Source organism: Aphelocoma coerulescens, chromosome 25 (assembly GCF_041296385.1).
Source record: "Aphelocoma coerulescens isolate FSJ_1873_10779 chromosome 25, UR_Acoe_1.0, whole genome shotgun sequence".
Taxonomy (NCBI): Eukaryota; Metazoa; Chordata; class Aves; order Passeriformes; family Corvidae; genus Aphelocoma; species Aphelocoma coerulescens.
Window position 1 is genome coordinate 870,017 of NC_091038.1, and position 13,033 is coordinate 883,049.

Sequence of the window (13,033 nt, forward strand, 5' to 3'; positions counted from 1 at the left end):
AGGGTCTGGACCCCCAGGATCCACGGTTTCCCTGGGAGTGAGGCCTGGGGACACCTGCAACCCTCGGGAATGACCGAGAGAGAGAAAAAGACAGAAAAACATAGAAAAAGAGAGAAAAAAATAGAGAAAAAGAGAGAAAAAAATAGAGAAAAAGGGAGAAAAAAATAGAGAAAAAGAGAGAAAAAGAAAAAGAAAGACAGGAGAAAATAGAGAAAGAGAGAAAAATGGAGAAAGACAGAAAGAAAATAGAGAGAAAAAGGGAAAAAAAACCCCAAAAACGATGGGGAAAAAAAACCCAAAAGAGACAGAAAAACGGGAAAAAAAAGACAGAAAAAGGAGAGGGGTCTCCGCTGCCCGGGCATCCCCTCAAGGGGGGCCCTCTCCCCTTTTCCCTCCCGCTCCCATCCCTTGGATTTTGCCTTTCCGGGCCCCCCGCGGGTGCCGGGGGCGTTGGGGGCGTTGGGCCGGTGCCGCTCGCGCCGGGCGGTTGCGGCCGCTCCGGTCCCGGAGCCTCGGCCCGTCCGGTCCCCGCTCCCAGCCCCGGCCGCCGTCGCGACACCCGCGACCCCGCGATGGCCGCACCCGACAGCGACCCCCGATCCCCCGCCCGCGATCCCGGGGACAGCCCGGGGTCCCCGAGCCCTCCTGGGGACGCCCCCCCGGGGTCCCTCGGCCCCGACCCCCCCGCTCCCCCCCGTCCCCCCCGGGCCGGTGCCCCCCGGTCGCCCCAGGGCCGGGCCCGGCGGAGGCTCCGGAGCCGCTCCGGGGCTCAGACGCCGCTCGGGGAGCGCCGGGTGCGGGGCTTTGGGCACCGGGGGGCACCGGGGGGCACCGGGCAGGGCGGGAGCGGGCGTGGGGTGGGGCCGAGGAGCCCCCGGCAGCCCCCGGCTCCGTCCCGGGGCTCTCACAGGGAGGGGACAGGGGACAGATCGTGGTGGCCACTCGGAGGGACAGGGCCCGCTGCTGGCACGTCCCGGTGGCCACAGGGAGGGGACAGGGCCCGCCCTCGGGGGCTGCGCTGCTGCTGGAGCTGACGCTCCGCGGGTCCCTGAGCCCCCCTTCCCACAGCAACCCCCGGCTGGGGGGGATTTTGGGGGTTTGGGGGATTTGGGGGGACTTTGGGGTGGTTTGGGAGAATTTGGGGAGGGTTGGGGTGATCTGGGGGGAATTTGGGGGGATTTGGGGGCTCACCCCATCCTTTCCCGCAGCCCCCGGGCCCCTCCAGCCCCATCGTGATGCTCCGGAATGTGAGGAGCGCCCCGGGACCGCTGCCCTCGCTCCGGGACAAACCCAAAACCATCCGGATCATCACCAAGGACATGGTCCGAGAACTCATGTGAGGCTGGGCCGAGCCCTGAGGGGATTTGGGGACCTGCGGGATCTGGGGACCCTGCGGGATTTGGGGATCCAGGGGTGTCACTGGGCTGTCCCAAAATCTCCGGGATCAAGGATGTCCGGTGGAAACAGGGTGAAATATCCCCAAAACGTCCCCAGATGAGTCAGGTTGGGCTGAAATTCTTTCAGCATTTGTATTTTGGGGTGCGAAAAAAACCCTCCCGGGGTTTTCCAGGAGTTCCTGGGATCCTAAATCCCATCCGGGTGCCACTTTTCCCCCTTTTTTCCCCTTCCTGCCCACCCCAAACCGGGTCTCCCAGCTCTTCCTGGGGTGACTTGGTGGCCAAGTGGGCACCGCAGGTGGCACTGGGAGCTGTCCCTGTGCCCCTGACCCCTGTCCTTGTCCCCACCAGAATTCCCAGGGACAGGGCCCCGGCCTCTCTCATCATCAGGAAAAAGGATTTTGAGCGGATGCAGGAATTCGCTCGGCCCCTGCCCCAGGAGGAGCCCGGGGAGCGCCTGAGGACCCTCAAATCCCGGCAGGATGCAGCTTTCGTGGGCATCTCCCGCTTTTCCTGATCCCCCTTTTCCTGCTCCCCACATGTCCCCAGGGATGGTGGCTTCCCCCAGGGGGTCCCCGCTTTGTCCCCCACCTTTTGGGGCTCCAGGGAGGGCTGGGGAGGATCCCTGGAATCGTCCCCAGCGATGCCACCGGTCCAAGGGCCCGGGGTGTGTGCCCGGGGGTGCGGGAAGGGGTGACCTGGCTGTGCCAGTGTCCCAGGAGTCCCTCGTGTCCCCTCTCTGTGCCAGGGACCCAGGATCCATGGTGTCCCCGGTCCCGGGATGCCACGATTGTCCCCACCCCACGCCGGGAATGAGCCACGCGGGTCCCCGGGAATGTCCCTGGGAAGGTCCCCGGGATTGGGCAGCGCTCCTGTCCCTACAGGAGTCCCTGCGGAAGGTCCGGAGCGCGGAGCTCAGAAGGGCCGAGCTGCAGGACAGGGGGGACCCGAGGAGTGACCGCGAGGAGGAGAAGGAGAAGCCGGAGCAGCCACAGCGGGCAAGGAAGGTGAGGCTGGAGCTGGACCCCCCTTCCCACAGCAACCCCGGGCTGGGAGGGATTTGTGGGGATTTTGGGAGCATTTTGTGGGGCATCTGGGGGATTTTAGGGTCTCAAATCTGTCCTTTCCCGCAGCTCTCGGGCCCCTCCAACCCCATCGTGATGCTCCGGAATGTGAGGAGCGCCCCGGGACCGCTGCCCTCGCTCCGGGACAAACCCAAAACCATCCGGATCATCACCAAGGACATGGTCCGGGAGCTCATGTGAGGCTGGGCCGAGCCCTGAGGGGATTTGGGGACCCAGGAAGGAATGGGGGACTCAGGGGGAATTGGGGACTCAGGATAATTGGCCACCCAGGTGGGATTTGGGGATGCAGGGGACACTGGGAGCTGTCCCCATGCCCCTGACCCCTGTCCTTGTCCCCCCAGAATTCCCCGGGAGAGGCCCCCGGCCTCTCTCATCATTGGGAAAAAGGATTTTGAGCGGATCCAGGAAGAGGCTCAGGGTCCGGTCCCGGAGCTCGCAGATCGGCTGAGGACCCTCAAATCCCGGCAGGACGCGGCTTTCGTGGGCATCTCTCGCTTTTCCTGCTTTTCCGGCTTTTCCCGCTTTTCCCGCTCCCCTTTTTCCTGCTCCTCCTTTTTTTCCCCACTTCCCGCATGTCCCCAGGGGTGGTGGCTTCCCCCAGGTTGTCCCCACTTTGTCCCCGGCCTTTTGGGTCTCCAGGATCCCTGGAACTGTCCCCAGGGATGCCACCCTTCCGTGGGTGCCCAGGGCTGTGGGAAGGGGCACCCGTGGCCGTGCCAGGGCCCCGGGAATATCCCCGGGATTTTCCCCAGGATCCCCGGGAATGTCCCTGCAGGAGGCGATGAGCCAGGCCCGGAGCGAGGAGCAGAGGCAGGAGGAGCTGCGGGAGCCGAGGGACCGGAGGAGCGACCTGGAGCAGGAGATGGAGCAGGAAAAGCAGGAGCTGCTGGAGCGGGCGGCCAGGATGAGGCTGGAGCAGGAGGACGAGATGCGGGAGCTGAACTCGGTAGGGCCGGAGCGCTCCCCTTCTCCCTTTCCCTTTTCCCGCTCCCCTTCCCGGTGTCCCGATGCCCCAGTGTCCCGCAGCTGCTGCTGACTGCCAAGTGCAGCTCGATCCTGGACCATCAAGTGGCGGAGAAGCGGCTGATCCATGAGGAGCTGGCAGCGGAGGAGCGGCGGCTGAACGAGATCATGGAAGTGGAGCGGGAGAAGGGGCTGGAGTTCCAGGAGGAGCTGGAGCACCGCAGGAAACAGGAGCTCATCAGGTGGGTGCCTCCATCTTCCCTTTCCCCTTTTCCATTTCCCCTTTCCCTTCTTTTCCCTTTTCCTTTCTTTTCCTTTTTTCCTTTTCCCTTTTTTTCCCCATTTCCCCTTCTTTTCCCTTCTTTCCTGCATTTTCTGCTCCCACATTCCCAGCACCAGGCTGGAGGTGCTCAGGCAGATGGAGCAGCACTGGGAGCAGCAGGCGCTGAGGGCTGAGCAGAAATTCCAGGAGGGCCGGAGGGTCCTGGAACGCCTGGAGCAGATGAAGAGGGAGGATCAGGAGGTACGAGATTCCAGGGGGAATTTGGGAAGGGGTCAGAAGGGTTGGATCGGCCACGATTGAGGTTGGGAACAGCGCGGGGCGGGATTGGGGCTCTGGTGACCTTGGGGACGTGGTGGCATCGCCGGGAGGGGACAAGGAGCCACCGTGGCCTGAGGGAGGAGGAGGAGGAGGGAGGGGATCCCAGGGAATGGCAGATCCCAGAGATCCGAGGTCCCGGCGGTTGAAGGTCCTGAGGAGTGGGATCCCAAGGGACGGGGGTCCCAGGGCTTGGGGGTCCCAGGGCTTTGGGGTCCCAGGGAATGGGATTCCCCTGGGAACGGGGCGCTGGGCTGACGGGTCCGTGTCCCCGCGCGGTGTCCCCAGGCCTGGCAGCGGCAGCAGCGGCGCAAGCAGCAGCTCTGGGCCGAGATGAGGCGGGCGGACAGCGAGAACCGGCGGCTGCGGCAGCGCGAGAGGGACCGCGACAGGCGCGACGAGCAGCGGGCCCTGGAGGAGCAGCGGCTGAAGGCGGTGAGGGCAGGGGTTTGTCACCTCCCGGGGCCCTGTCCCCCGCTGTGGCCCTGTCCCCAGCGGGTGGCCCTGTCCCCGGTGTCCCCGCAGGAGCGCGAGGCGGCGCTGGAGGCGGAGCGGGCGCGGGTGCGGCGGGAGCGGCAGCGGGAGCTGGACCGGGTCCGGGACATGCAGGAGCGGGACCGGGGCTGGCAGGAGGCGCGGGTGGGTGGCACCGCCGCGGCGACAATGCCACCACCACCCCTGTCCCCAGCCCGGCAAAGGGCGCGGGGAATCTGTGCCCACCCCGGGGCTCTGTCCCCACCCCGGGACTCTGTCCCCGCGTCGGGGGATGTCCTGGAGCGGTGGCAGCAGGGACAGCGCCAGGGCCGGGCACTTCCAGAGCTGTCCCCAAGCGCAGCCTGGCACTGTCCCCGCTGTCCCCGGCGCTGTCCCCTGTCGCTGTCCCCGCTGTCCCCTGTCGCTGTCCCCGCTGTCCCCGGCGCTGTCCCCGGTGTCCCCGGCGCTGTCCCCAGTGTCCCCTGTCGCTGTCCCCGCTGTCCCCTGTCGCTGTCCCCCGTGTCCCCGGCGCTGTCCCCGCTGTCCCCGGCGCTGTCCCCGCTGTCCCCGGCGCTGTCCCTCGTGTCCCAGCTGTCCCCGGCGCTGCCCCCAGTGTCCCCTGTCGCTGTCCCCGGCGCTGTCCCCGGTGTCCCCGGCGCTGTCCCCAGTGTCCCCGGTGTCCCCGCAGGACGCGCTGCGCACACAGCGCGCTCAGGAGGCGGCGGAGCGCGCGTGGCGGCGCCGGGAGCTGGAGCGGGAGCGGCGCCGGGCGGAGCTGGCGCGGGAGCTGCAGCGCGGGCGGGGCGAGCAGGTGGCACTGCGGCGACAGCAGCGGGCGCTGCACCTGGAGCAGGAGCGCCGCGACTTCCTCACCCTGCTCAGGTGCGGCGCGGGGTGGCACGGGGACAGCCGGTGGCGCCGGGGACAGCCCGGGGGCTGTGCCAGGCGTGGCGGTGTCCCGGAGCCGGGTGTGACCCGGCGGCGCCGGGGACACCAGTGCCATCCCGGGGGGCTGTGCCAGGCGTGACCAGGGCACCGTGGCGACGTCCCCGTGCCACTCCCCTGTCCCGCAGTGGCCACCAGGAGCAGCTGGCACGGGAGCAACAGGAGCGGGAGCGCCGGGAGCGGGCACGGCGGGACCACGCCGAGGCGCTGCGGGGCCAGATCCGCGAGCTGCGACAGCGGCGACAGCGCGACAGAGCCGCGGCCATCGAGGAGGGACAGCGACAGCTGCGCGAGGCGCGGGAGCGCTGCCAGCGCCTGGCACAGATCGGGCAGCAGAAGCTGCAGCGCCTCAGGTGCGGGTGCCGGCGGTGCCACCTCCTCTGTCGCCTCCCCCGTCACCTGTGTCACCTCCCCTGTCACCCCCGCAGGGACACCGGAGTGCCCGACAGATACTGCGCCCGCGTGGAGAGGAAAGCCTGGGCCACGGCCAGCGCTGCCACCTCCTGATGCCACCCGGGTGCCACCGTGCCACCTCCTGATGCCACCCGGGTGCCACCGTGCCACCTCCTGGTGCCACCCGGACGCCACCGTGCCACCTCCTGGTGCCACCCGAGTGCCACCGTGCCACCTCCTGGTGCCACCCGGGCGCCACCGTGCCACCTCTTAATGCCAACCCTGCCGCCTCCTGATGCCAGCCCCATTCCCCAGGGATCTGGGCCTGAATTTTCCCTTTTTTATCCCTATTTTTAACCCGGTTTTTATCACTTTTTACCCATTTTTATCTATTTTTTAACCCCGTTTTTGAATCTGTATTTTAACCCGGTTTTAGCCATATTTTAACCCAGTTTTCATCGATTTTTAACCCGTTTTTAATCTATTTCAACACATTTTAATCCATGTTTTTAACCAATTTTTATCTATTTTAACCCACTTTATTTTAACCCATTTTCTCCCTATTTTTAACCCATTTCTGTCCCCATTTTTACCCAATTTTATCCCTATTTTAACCCTTTTTTAATCCCTATTTTTAACCCATTTCTGTCCCCATTTTTACCCAATTTTATCCCTATTTTTAACCCTTTTTTATCCCTATTTTAAACCCTTTTTTAACCTAAATCCCCCTCAATTTTGGGGTCATGGGGGGAATCCCAAAACGGATCCAGCAGAAGCCGAAGCAACCCCAAAATGGGAAAAATTTCCCTGGAAAATTTGAATTTCTTCCATTTTTATTCTTAATTTTGTCCTTCCCGTTCATTTTTCATCCTTTTCCCATTTCCGGGAGAATTTCCTCCCAAAATTCGGGATTTCTGGGGCCTCCCAAGGAGGGATTTTTAGGGGAAGCCCCAAACCGGAGAATCCCATTCCTAAATTTCTGCCGTTTTCACCGCTTTAGTCCCAATCCCGGCGTCCCCCAGTGCCAGCCGGTGCCACCCCTGGTGCCACCCGGTGCCACCCCCAGTGTCACAGCACGTTCTCGTAGATGTCACCGCCGTCCCCTGGGTGCCAGCGGGGTCCCGGCAGCTCCGCGTAGGTCACCTGGGGGGCCTCGGGGGTGGCACTTGGGGACCCTGCAGGAGACACCGGTGCCACCCAGTGCCACCCGCGGGTGCCACGTCCCTGTCCCCAACCCCGCACTCACCCCCTGGCCTCTTGGTGGGCACCACGTGGGTGTAAAACACCTCCCCCTCCTCGGGGGGCACCGGGGAGGTCCTGTGGGGACAACGGGGACGATGGGGTGACCTCGGGGCGGCGTTTGGGGACACGGGGACACCCCCAGACCCCTCCCCCACTCACCTCCTGTCCTTCGGCATCCCGGGAGCTGAAGGAAAGAGGGAGGGGGTGACAATGGGGTCAGAGGGGTTGGGGACACCGTCAGGGGACCCCAAAACCCCCTCGAGCACCCCCAGAAAGCCCCGAAATACAAAAAAAAAAAATCCTAAAATCCCACCTCCCCCCCCAGGACCCCCAAAAAGCCCTAAATACCCCAAATTTTCCTTGAAATCCCAAATTCTCCCAGATCCCCAACCCCCCACGGGACCCCCAAAAAGCCCAAAAAGCCCAAAAATACCCAAAAAGTCCTTGAAATCCCAACCCCATTGCAACCCCAAACGTCCCCAGGACCCCAAAACCCAGCCAGGACCCCCCAGCGCCCCCAAAAAGCCCCGAAATACCCACAAAAAAAACCTAAAATCCCAACCCTCTGTGACCCGAAAACACCCCCGGGACCTCAAAACCCCCACAGGACCCCCAAAAGGCCCCCAAAATACCCCAAAATTCCTTGCAATCCCCTGTGCCCCCATTGTCACCCACCCCGGCGGTGCCACCGGTGCCAGCCCACTGTGGCACCCACGAGCAGGACCAGGGACAGGAGGGACCCGCCAACCCCTGCGGCCACTGCTGGGGACAAAGGGGACACTTCGGGGTCACCCGGCGGGCTGAGCCCCCCACAGTGACCCCCGGCGGTGCCACTTGTGCCGTGTCCCCTCCGTGTCACCGCCAGGGCCAACCCGGCGGTCCGAGCCCCCCGCAGTGACCCCGAGTGACCCCACCTGTGGCCCAGTGTCCCCGCGGTGTCACCGTCAGTGCCAGCTCGGGGCTGAGCGCCTGGAACACGCGGTGCCCGTCCTGTCCCAGCTGGTTGGTGGCCACGCACTGGTAGGTGCCGGAATGTCCCACATGGACGTCCCCGAGCTCCAGGAGGGGGCCCCGGGCCACCTCGCTGCCGTTGTGCAGCCAGGTGAAGGTGACAGGGGCTGAGCCCACCTGCACCGAGCAGCGCAGGGTCACGGGGTCACCTGCGCGCACCGGGTGTGCCAGGGCACCGGGGCTGATGGTGGCATTGGCCACGGGCACTGCGGGGACACAGACGGGGCTGGCACCTGGCCAGGGGCGATGGGGGTGTGGTGGGTGGGGTCACCCCATTCCTGAAGGTCCCACTCACCCAGGACGGTGACATTCAGGGGGACACTCTCAGCCACGCTGTCCCCATCGCTGGCCCGGCACTGGTAGTGGCCGCTGTCATTGTCCCCAACGCGGCGCAGCTCCAGGCGGGGGCCGGTGCCCAGCGGTGCCCAGGAGCCCCCCCGGTGCCAGGAGAAGGACAGGGGACCTGTCCCCGCGGCCACCGCACAGCTCAGCACCAGGCGGTCCCCCAGTGCCAGCTGTGCCCCGGGGGGCTGCGCCGACACGGACACCCCCGAGACCGGTACCCCTGCGGGGGGAGGGGGACACCAGGGGACAGTGAGGGACACGGAGAAGGTTGGAGAGGGGCGGGGGGACCCCAGGGAGGGAGAGGGGGGCGCAAAGCTGGGGGGGGCTTGGAAAGGGACCCCAAGGATGGGTGGGGGGTTCAGGGAGGGGACACCTGGAGAGGGATGGGGGGAGACCAGGGAGGGTGTGGGGACCCAGACGGGGATGGTGGGACCTGGGGACCGTGGGAGGACCTCAGAGAGGGTTGGGGGGGACCCAGGGAGGGGTGAGGGGACCCGGTGACGGATGGGGGGACCTGGGGCAGGGAGCCGGGGATGGATGGGGGGACCCGGGGCAGGGCTGGGGGACCCGGGGAGGGACCCGAGAAAGGATGAGGGGACCCGGGGCAGGTGTCAGGGGTGGATGGGGGTCCCCAGGCAGGGCTGGGGGTGCCCAGGCAGGGGTCCCGTGGCGGCTGTCGGGGCTCCTCGCCCCCATCCCCGCACTCACTGCGCACCGTGACGCGGAGCCGGGCGCTGCTCTTCCGCACGGTCCCCCGCTCGGAGCGCACCTCGCAGCTGTAATTCCCCGAGTGGGAGACCCCCACAGAGGGCAGCAGGAGCTGCGGGGACGCCTGCGGGCCCCCCACCAACTGCCCGTCCCAGTAGAAGAGGTGCAGGAGGGGGGCTCGGGGCCGCAGGGGGCTGGGGGTGCTGAGGCAGCTGAGATTCAGGGGGGACCCCTCGGTGGGCTCGGGGGGACCCTCCAGCACCGGCACCGGGAAGAGCTCTGGGGATGAGACGGGGGTCACACCGAGTCCCTGGGGAGGGGCTGTGCGGGTGTCGGGGTGGCGGCGGTGGGGTGCTCACCGTGCACTGTCACCGTCACCGGCGCCGACACCTCCGACAGTGTACTCCAGTATTTCAACGAGCCCCGGCAGACGTAGCGGCCGGCGTTGTTCAGCTGCAGAGGGGACAGGGACAGCTCGGGCCCCCAGAGGGACTTCCCCAGGTCGTTCCCGTCACGGTGGAATCGCACCTCGGTGACGGGATTGTCCTGCCAGCCCCGGCAGCGCAGTGTCACCGTGTCCCCCTCCAGCAGCGCCCGCGCCGGCACCTGCAGCACCAGCCAGTCTGGGGGACAGGGGGGTCCCGTCACACCGCGGGGATCCGTGGGGTCCCGATGGCACCGGGACCCCCCCACTGGGTCACCCCCAGCGCACCAGGGGTCCCCAGTTCCAGCCCGGGCGTCCGCTCGCCCTGGGATGCTCTGGGATGTCCCCGTGTGCAGGGGACGGGCTCTTGTCACACCAGGGGGGTGACCCATGGAGCGGAGCCCACCCAGAGCCCTCGGGGACCCCGCGGGTGCCAGGCTGGGGACACCCAACCCCTCTCACCATCTAAGACGCTCACGGTGGGGCTGCGCCCGGTGCCGGGTCTGTCACACTGGTAGGTGCCACTCTTGGTGACAGTGAGGTGGTCGGGTCCCCTCTGCCGCCAGAGCTGCCCGTCCTTGTACCAGGTGGTGGCACCGGCAGTGCCCGAGCCCTGGCAGGTCAGTGTCACCCGGTCCCACAGCACCGGTGGCGTCCAGGGGGGCTGCACGAGGAGCTGGGTGGTCTGGGCGCCTGCGGGTGACAGGGGACACCAGCCTGCCAGGGCCAGCGCGGGATGGGGACAGCGGGGCGGGGACGTGGCATCCCCCCGAGGACTCACCAGCGAGGCCGAGGGTCTGGGCTGGAAGGGAGAAGGGACAGGGCTGGGTGGGGGTGGCACCGCGGGGACAGCGGCACCCGGGGGCGGGGTGTGGGGCTGTCCCCGAGCTGTCCCCGTGGGGACACCGGTGCTTGTGGGAAAGTGCTCGGGGACAGTCCCCAGCAAGTCTGGAGAGGCTCCCAGGGGACAGCGCTGTGTCGCAGCCGCCCACGCGCCACATCCAGGTGGCACGGACGCCTCGGGGACCGGGACACCGCGGCCACCCCGGGCTGAGGCAGGACACGGGGACACTGTGACCAGCCCGGGCACGGGGACACCACGGGCCCCCCGTGCTGGCACAGGTCACCCCCCCAGCCCCACGGCCACATCCCCAAGGCCCTGTCCCCATGGTCCCATTCCGATGGCCTCTGTCCCCACGGCCCCTCCGCATGGTGCCTGTCCCCTTGTCCCTGTCCCTGCACTCCTGTCCCCCTGTCCCTGTCCCCACAGCTGCCCCAGCCCCAAGGTGCCAGACCCTGCATCCCTGCCCCACATCCCTGTCCCCATCCCTGTCCCCATCCCTGTCCCCATCCCTGTCCATCATGCCTCCCCCACATCCCTGCCCCACATCCCTGCCCCACATCCCTGTCCCACCCCTGCTCCATCCCTGCCCCCATCCCTGTCCCATCCCTGTCCCCATCCCTGTCCCCATCCCTGCCCCACATCCCTATCCCCATCCCTGCCCCCATCCCTGCCCCCCATCCCTGCCCCCATCCCTGTCCCATCCCTGCCCCCATCCCTGTCCCCATCCCTGCCCCCATCCCTGTCCCCATCCCTGTCCCATCCCTGCCCCCATCCCTGCCCCCATCCCTGTCCCCATCCCTGCCCCCATCCCTGTCCCATCCCTGTCCCCATCCCTGTCCCCATCCCTGCCCCACATCCCTATCCCCATCCCTGCCCCCATCCCTGCCCCCCATCCCTGTCCCCATCCCTGCCCCATCCCTGTCCCATCCCTGTCCCCATCCCTGCCCCCATCCCTGCCCCATCCCTGTCCCATCCCTGTCCCCATCCCTGTCCCCATCCCTGTCCCCATCCCTGCCCCCCATCCCTGTCCCACCCCTGCTCCATCCCTGCCCCCATCCCTGTCCCCATCCCTGCCCCCATCCCTGTCCCATCCCTGTCCCATCCCTGTCCCCATCCCTGTCCCCATCCCTGTCCCCATCCCTGTCCCCACAGCCACCCCACAAGCCCGGTCACACCGGGGCCACACTGGCTCTGTCCCCCACTGGCTCTGCTGGCCTTTGGGACATCAGGGGACCCCGCAGCCCCGGTGTCCCCTCCCCACCGCTCTCTGCCTCACCCCACAGCAGCAGCGTCACCTTCCCGGCCATGCCGCTGTCCCCCACCACCCGGGCTGGCTGTCACACACTGCCGGGGCCACTTGTCCCCTGGGTGGTGGCTCTTGAGACGAAGGGGAAGGAAGAGAATTTACATCTCGTCCCACGTGTCGGTGACACAGGATGGGGGCTGTGTGGCAACAGCGTGGGGAGAGGCTGGGGACAGAGTGGGACACGGTGGGACATGGTGGGACACAGTGGGGACATGGTGGGACACAGTGGGGACACAGCAAGGACACGGGGGTGATGGTGGGGACATGGTGGGGACATGGCGGGGACGTGGGGGTCCCAGGACTGGGGGGTCCCAGGGGATGTTGGAGCCAAGGGTGGGGGTCCCCATGGGTGGCGTGGGGGTCCCAAAGGCCCAGTGTCCCCGTGTCCCCTCCCCAGTGACAGCAAAGTCCCTCCAGCTGAGCAGGGAGGGCCCTGTTTTCCCCTTCCCCCCCCCCCCCCCCATTTTTTGGGGCTCCCCAAACTTCACCAGTTCGGGGCTTTTTCCTCTCTTTGTTTCCCTTTTTTGTCACCGGGGAGGGACTTCCCTTGGGAGTGACACTGCCCGGGGGGGACACTGGGGGACAGTTCTAGGGGGGGAGGGGGTGACATGGCCCGGGGGTGTCCCTGTCCCGGGGGTGTCCCTGTCCCAGGGGTGACACAGCCCCGGGGGTGACACAGCCCTGGGGGGTCCCTGTCCCTGTCCCTGTCCCTGTCCCTGTCCCTGTCCCTGTCCCCGTCCCTGTCCCTGTCCCTGTCCCCCTGATCCCTCTGTCACCCTGGCAGTGACACCCCTGAACCCTCTGGCCCCGCTGGTGGCCCCTGGGCCCCCAGGACCCCTGGGAACGGCCATGGGGCCCACGGACCCCTGAGCCCCCCGGAGCCCTGGTCCCTCTGAGCCCCCCCGGCCCCGGCAATGACCCCGGGGCCCCCCAAGCCCCGCACCCGCCAGGCCTGGCCTCGACCCCCAGCCCAGTGCTGGGGCCCACCCGCTGCCTTGCGAGGCGGCGTGACGTCACACCCGTGACGTCACTGCACAGCACCGCCGCCAGCAGCGCCCCCTTCCTGTTCCCGGGGAAACTGCACCCCCTGTTTCCGTGGCAACAGCACCCGCACATTCCCGTGGCAACAACCCCACCCCGTTCCCACAGCAACAGCATCCCGTTTCCATGGCAACAGTCCCCATCCCCATGCCAACAGCTCCCTGTCCCCACGCCCTCTCTCCCTGCTCCCATGGCAACAACACCCTCACATTCCCACGGCAACACTCCGTCGTCCCCGTGGCAACACCCCCTCGTTC

General features: G+C 66.8%; 2 protein-coding genes across 2 annotated transcripts; one reads left to right on the plus strand and one right to left on the minus strand.

Annotated features, from left to right (window-relative positions):
• The first annotated feature begins 572 nt into the window (after window positions 1-572).
• LOC138098458 (cilia- and flagella-associated protein 45-like) lies at window positions 573-5,969 on the plus strand. The gene is made up of 14 exons (XM_068995025.1): window positions 573-794; window positions 1,209-1,336; window positions 1,749-1,890; window positions 2,282-2,404; window positions 2,531-2,658; window positions 2,824-2,962; window positions 3,258-3,428; window positions 3,509-3,687; window positions 3,839-3,968; window positions 4,332-4,478; window positions 4,569-4,682; window positions 5,206-5,399; window positions 5,591-5,815; window positions 5,891-5,969. The coding sequence occupies exons 1-14, from the start codon at window positions 573-575 to the stop codon at window positions 5,967-5,969; spliced, it is 2,121 nt and encodes a 706-aa protein (XP_068851126.1).
• A 954-nt stretch (window positions 5,970-6,923) lies between these two features.
• LOC138098733 (Fc receptor-like protein 2) lies at window positions 6,924-12,893 on the minus strand. The gene is made up of 12 exons (XM_068995472.1): window positions 12,723-12,893; window positions 11,725-11,806; window positions 10,367-10,387; window positions 10,048-10,278; window positions 9,521-9,784; window positions 9,162-9,440; window positions 8,404-8,673; window positions 8,012-8,314; window positions 7,773-7,859; window positions 7,257-7,281; window positions 7,102-7,172; window positions 6,924-7,030 (listed from the first exon to the last, which is right to left on the minus strand). Exons 1-12 carry the CDS (start codon window positions 12,891-12,893, stop codon window positions 6,924-6,926), a joined length of 1,911 nt encoding a protein of 636 aa, XP_068851573.1.
• Window positions 12,894-13,033: the final 140 nt, after the last annotated feature.

Bases quoted from the DNA above. Each gene is read 5' to 3' on its own strand.
- LOC138098733 (XM_068995472.1), bottom strand. From the start codon at position 12,893: ATGCTGTTGCTGTGGGAACGGGGTGGGGTTGTTGCCACGGGAATGTGC. The intron at 7,860-8,011 runs GTGGGGTCACTC...CTTTGTCCCCAG, and splicing joins GCGGGGACACTGGGCCACAG to CAGTGGCCGCAGGGGTTGGC. The intron at 7,282-7,772 runs GTGGGTGACAAT...TCTTTCCTTCAG, and splicing joins GCACCGGTGGCACCGCCGGG to CTCCCGGGATGCCGAAGGAC.
- LOC138098458 (XM_068995025.1), top strand. From the start codon at position 573: ATGGCCGCACCCGACAGCGACCCCCGATCCCCCGCCCGCGATCCCGGG. The intron at 1,891-2,281 runs GTGGGCATCTCC...CTGTCCCTACAG, and splicing joins CCCGGCAGGATGCAGCTTTC to GAGTCCCTGCGGAAGGTCCG. The intron at 4,683-5,205 runs GTGGGTGGCACC...GTGTCCCCGCAG, and splicing joins GGGGCTGGCAGGAGGCGCGG to GACGCGCTGCGCACACAGCG.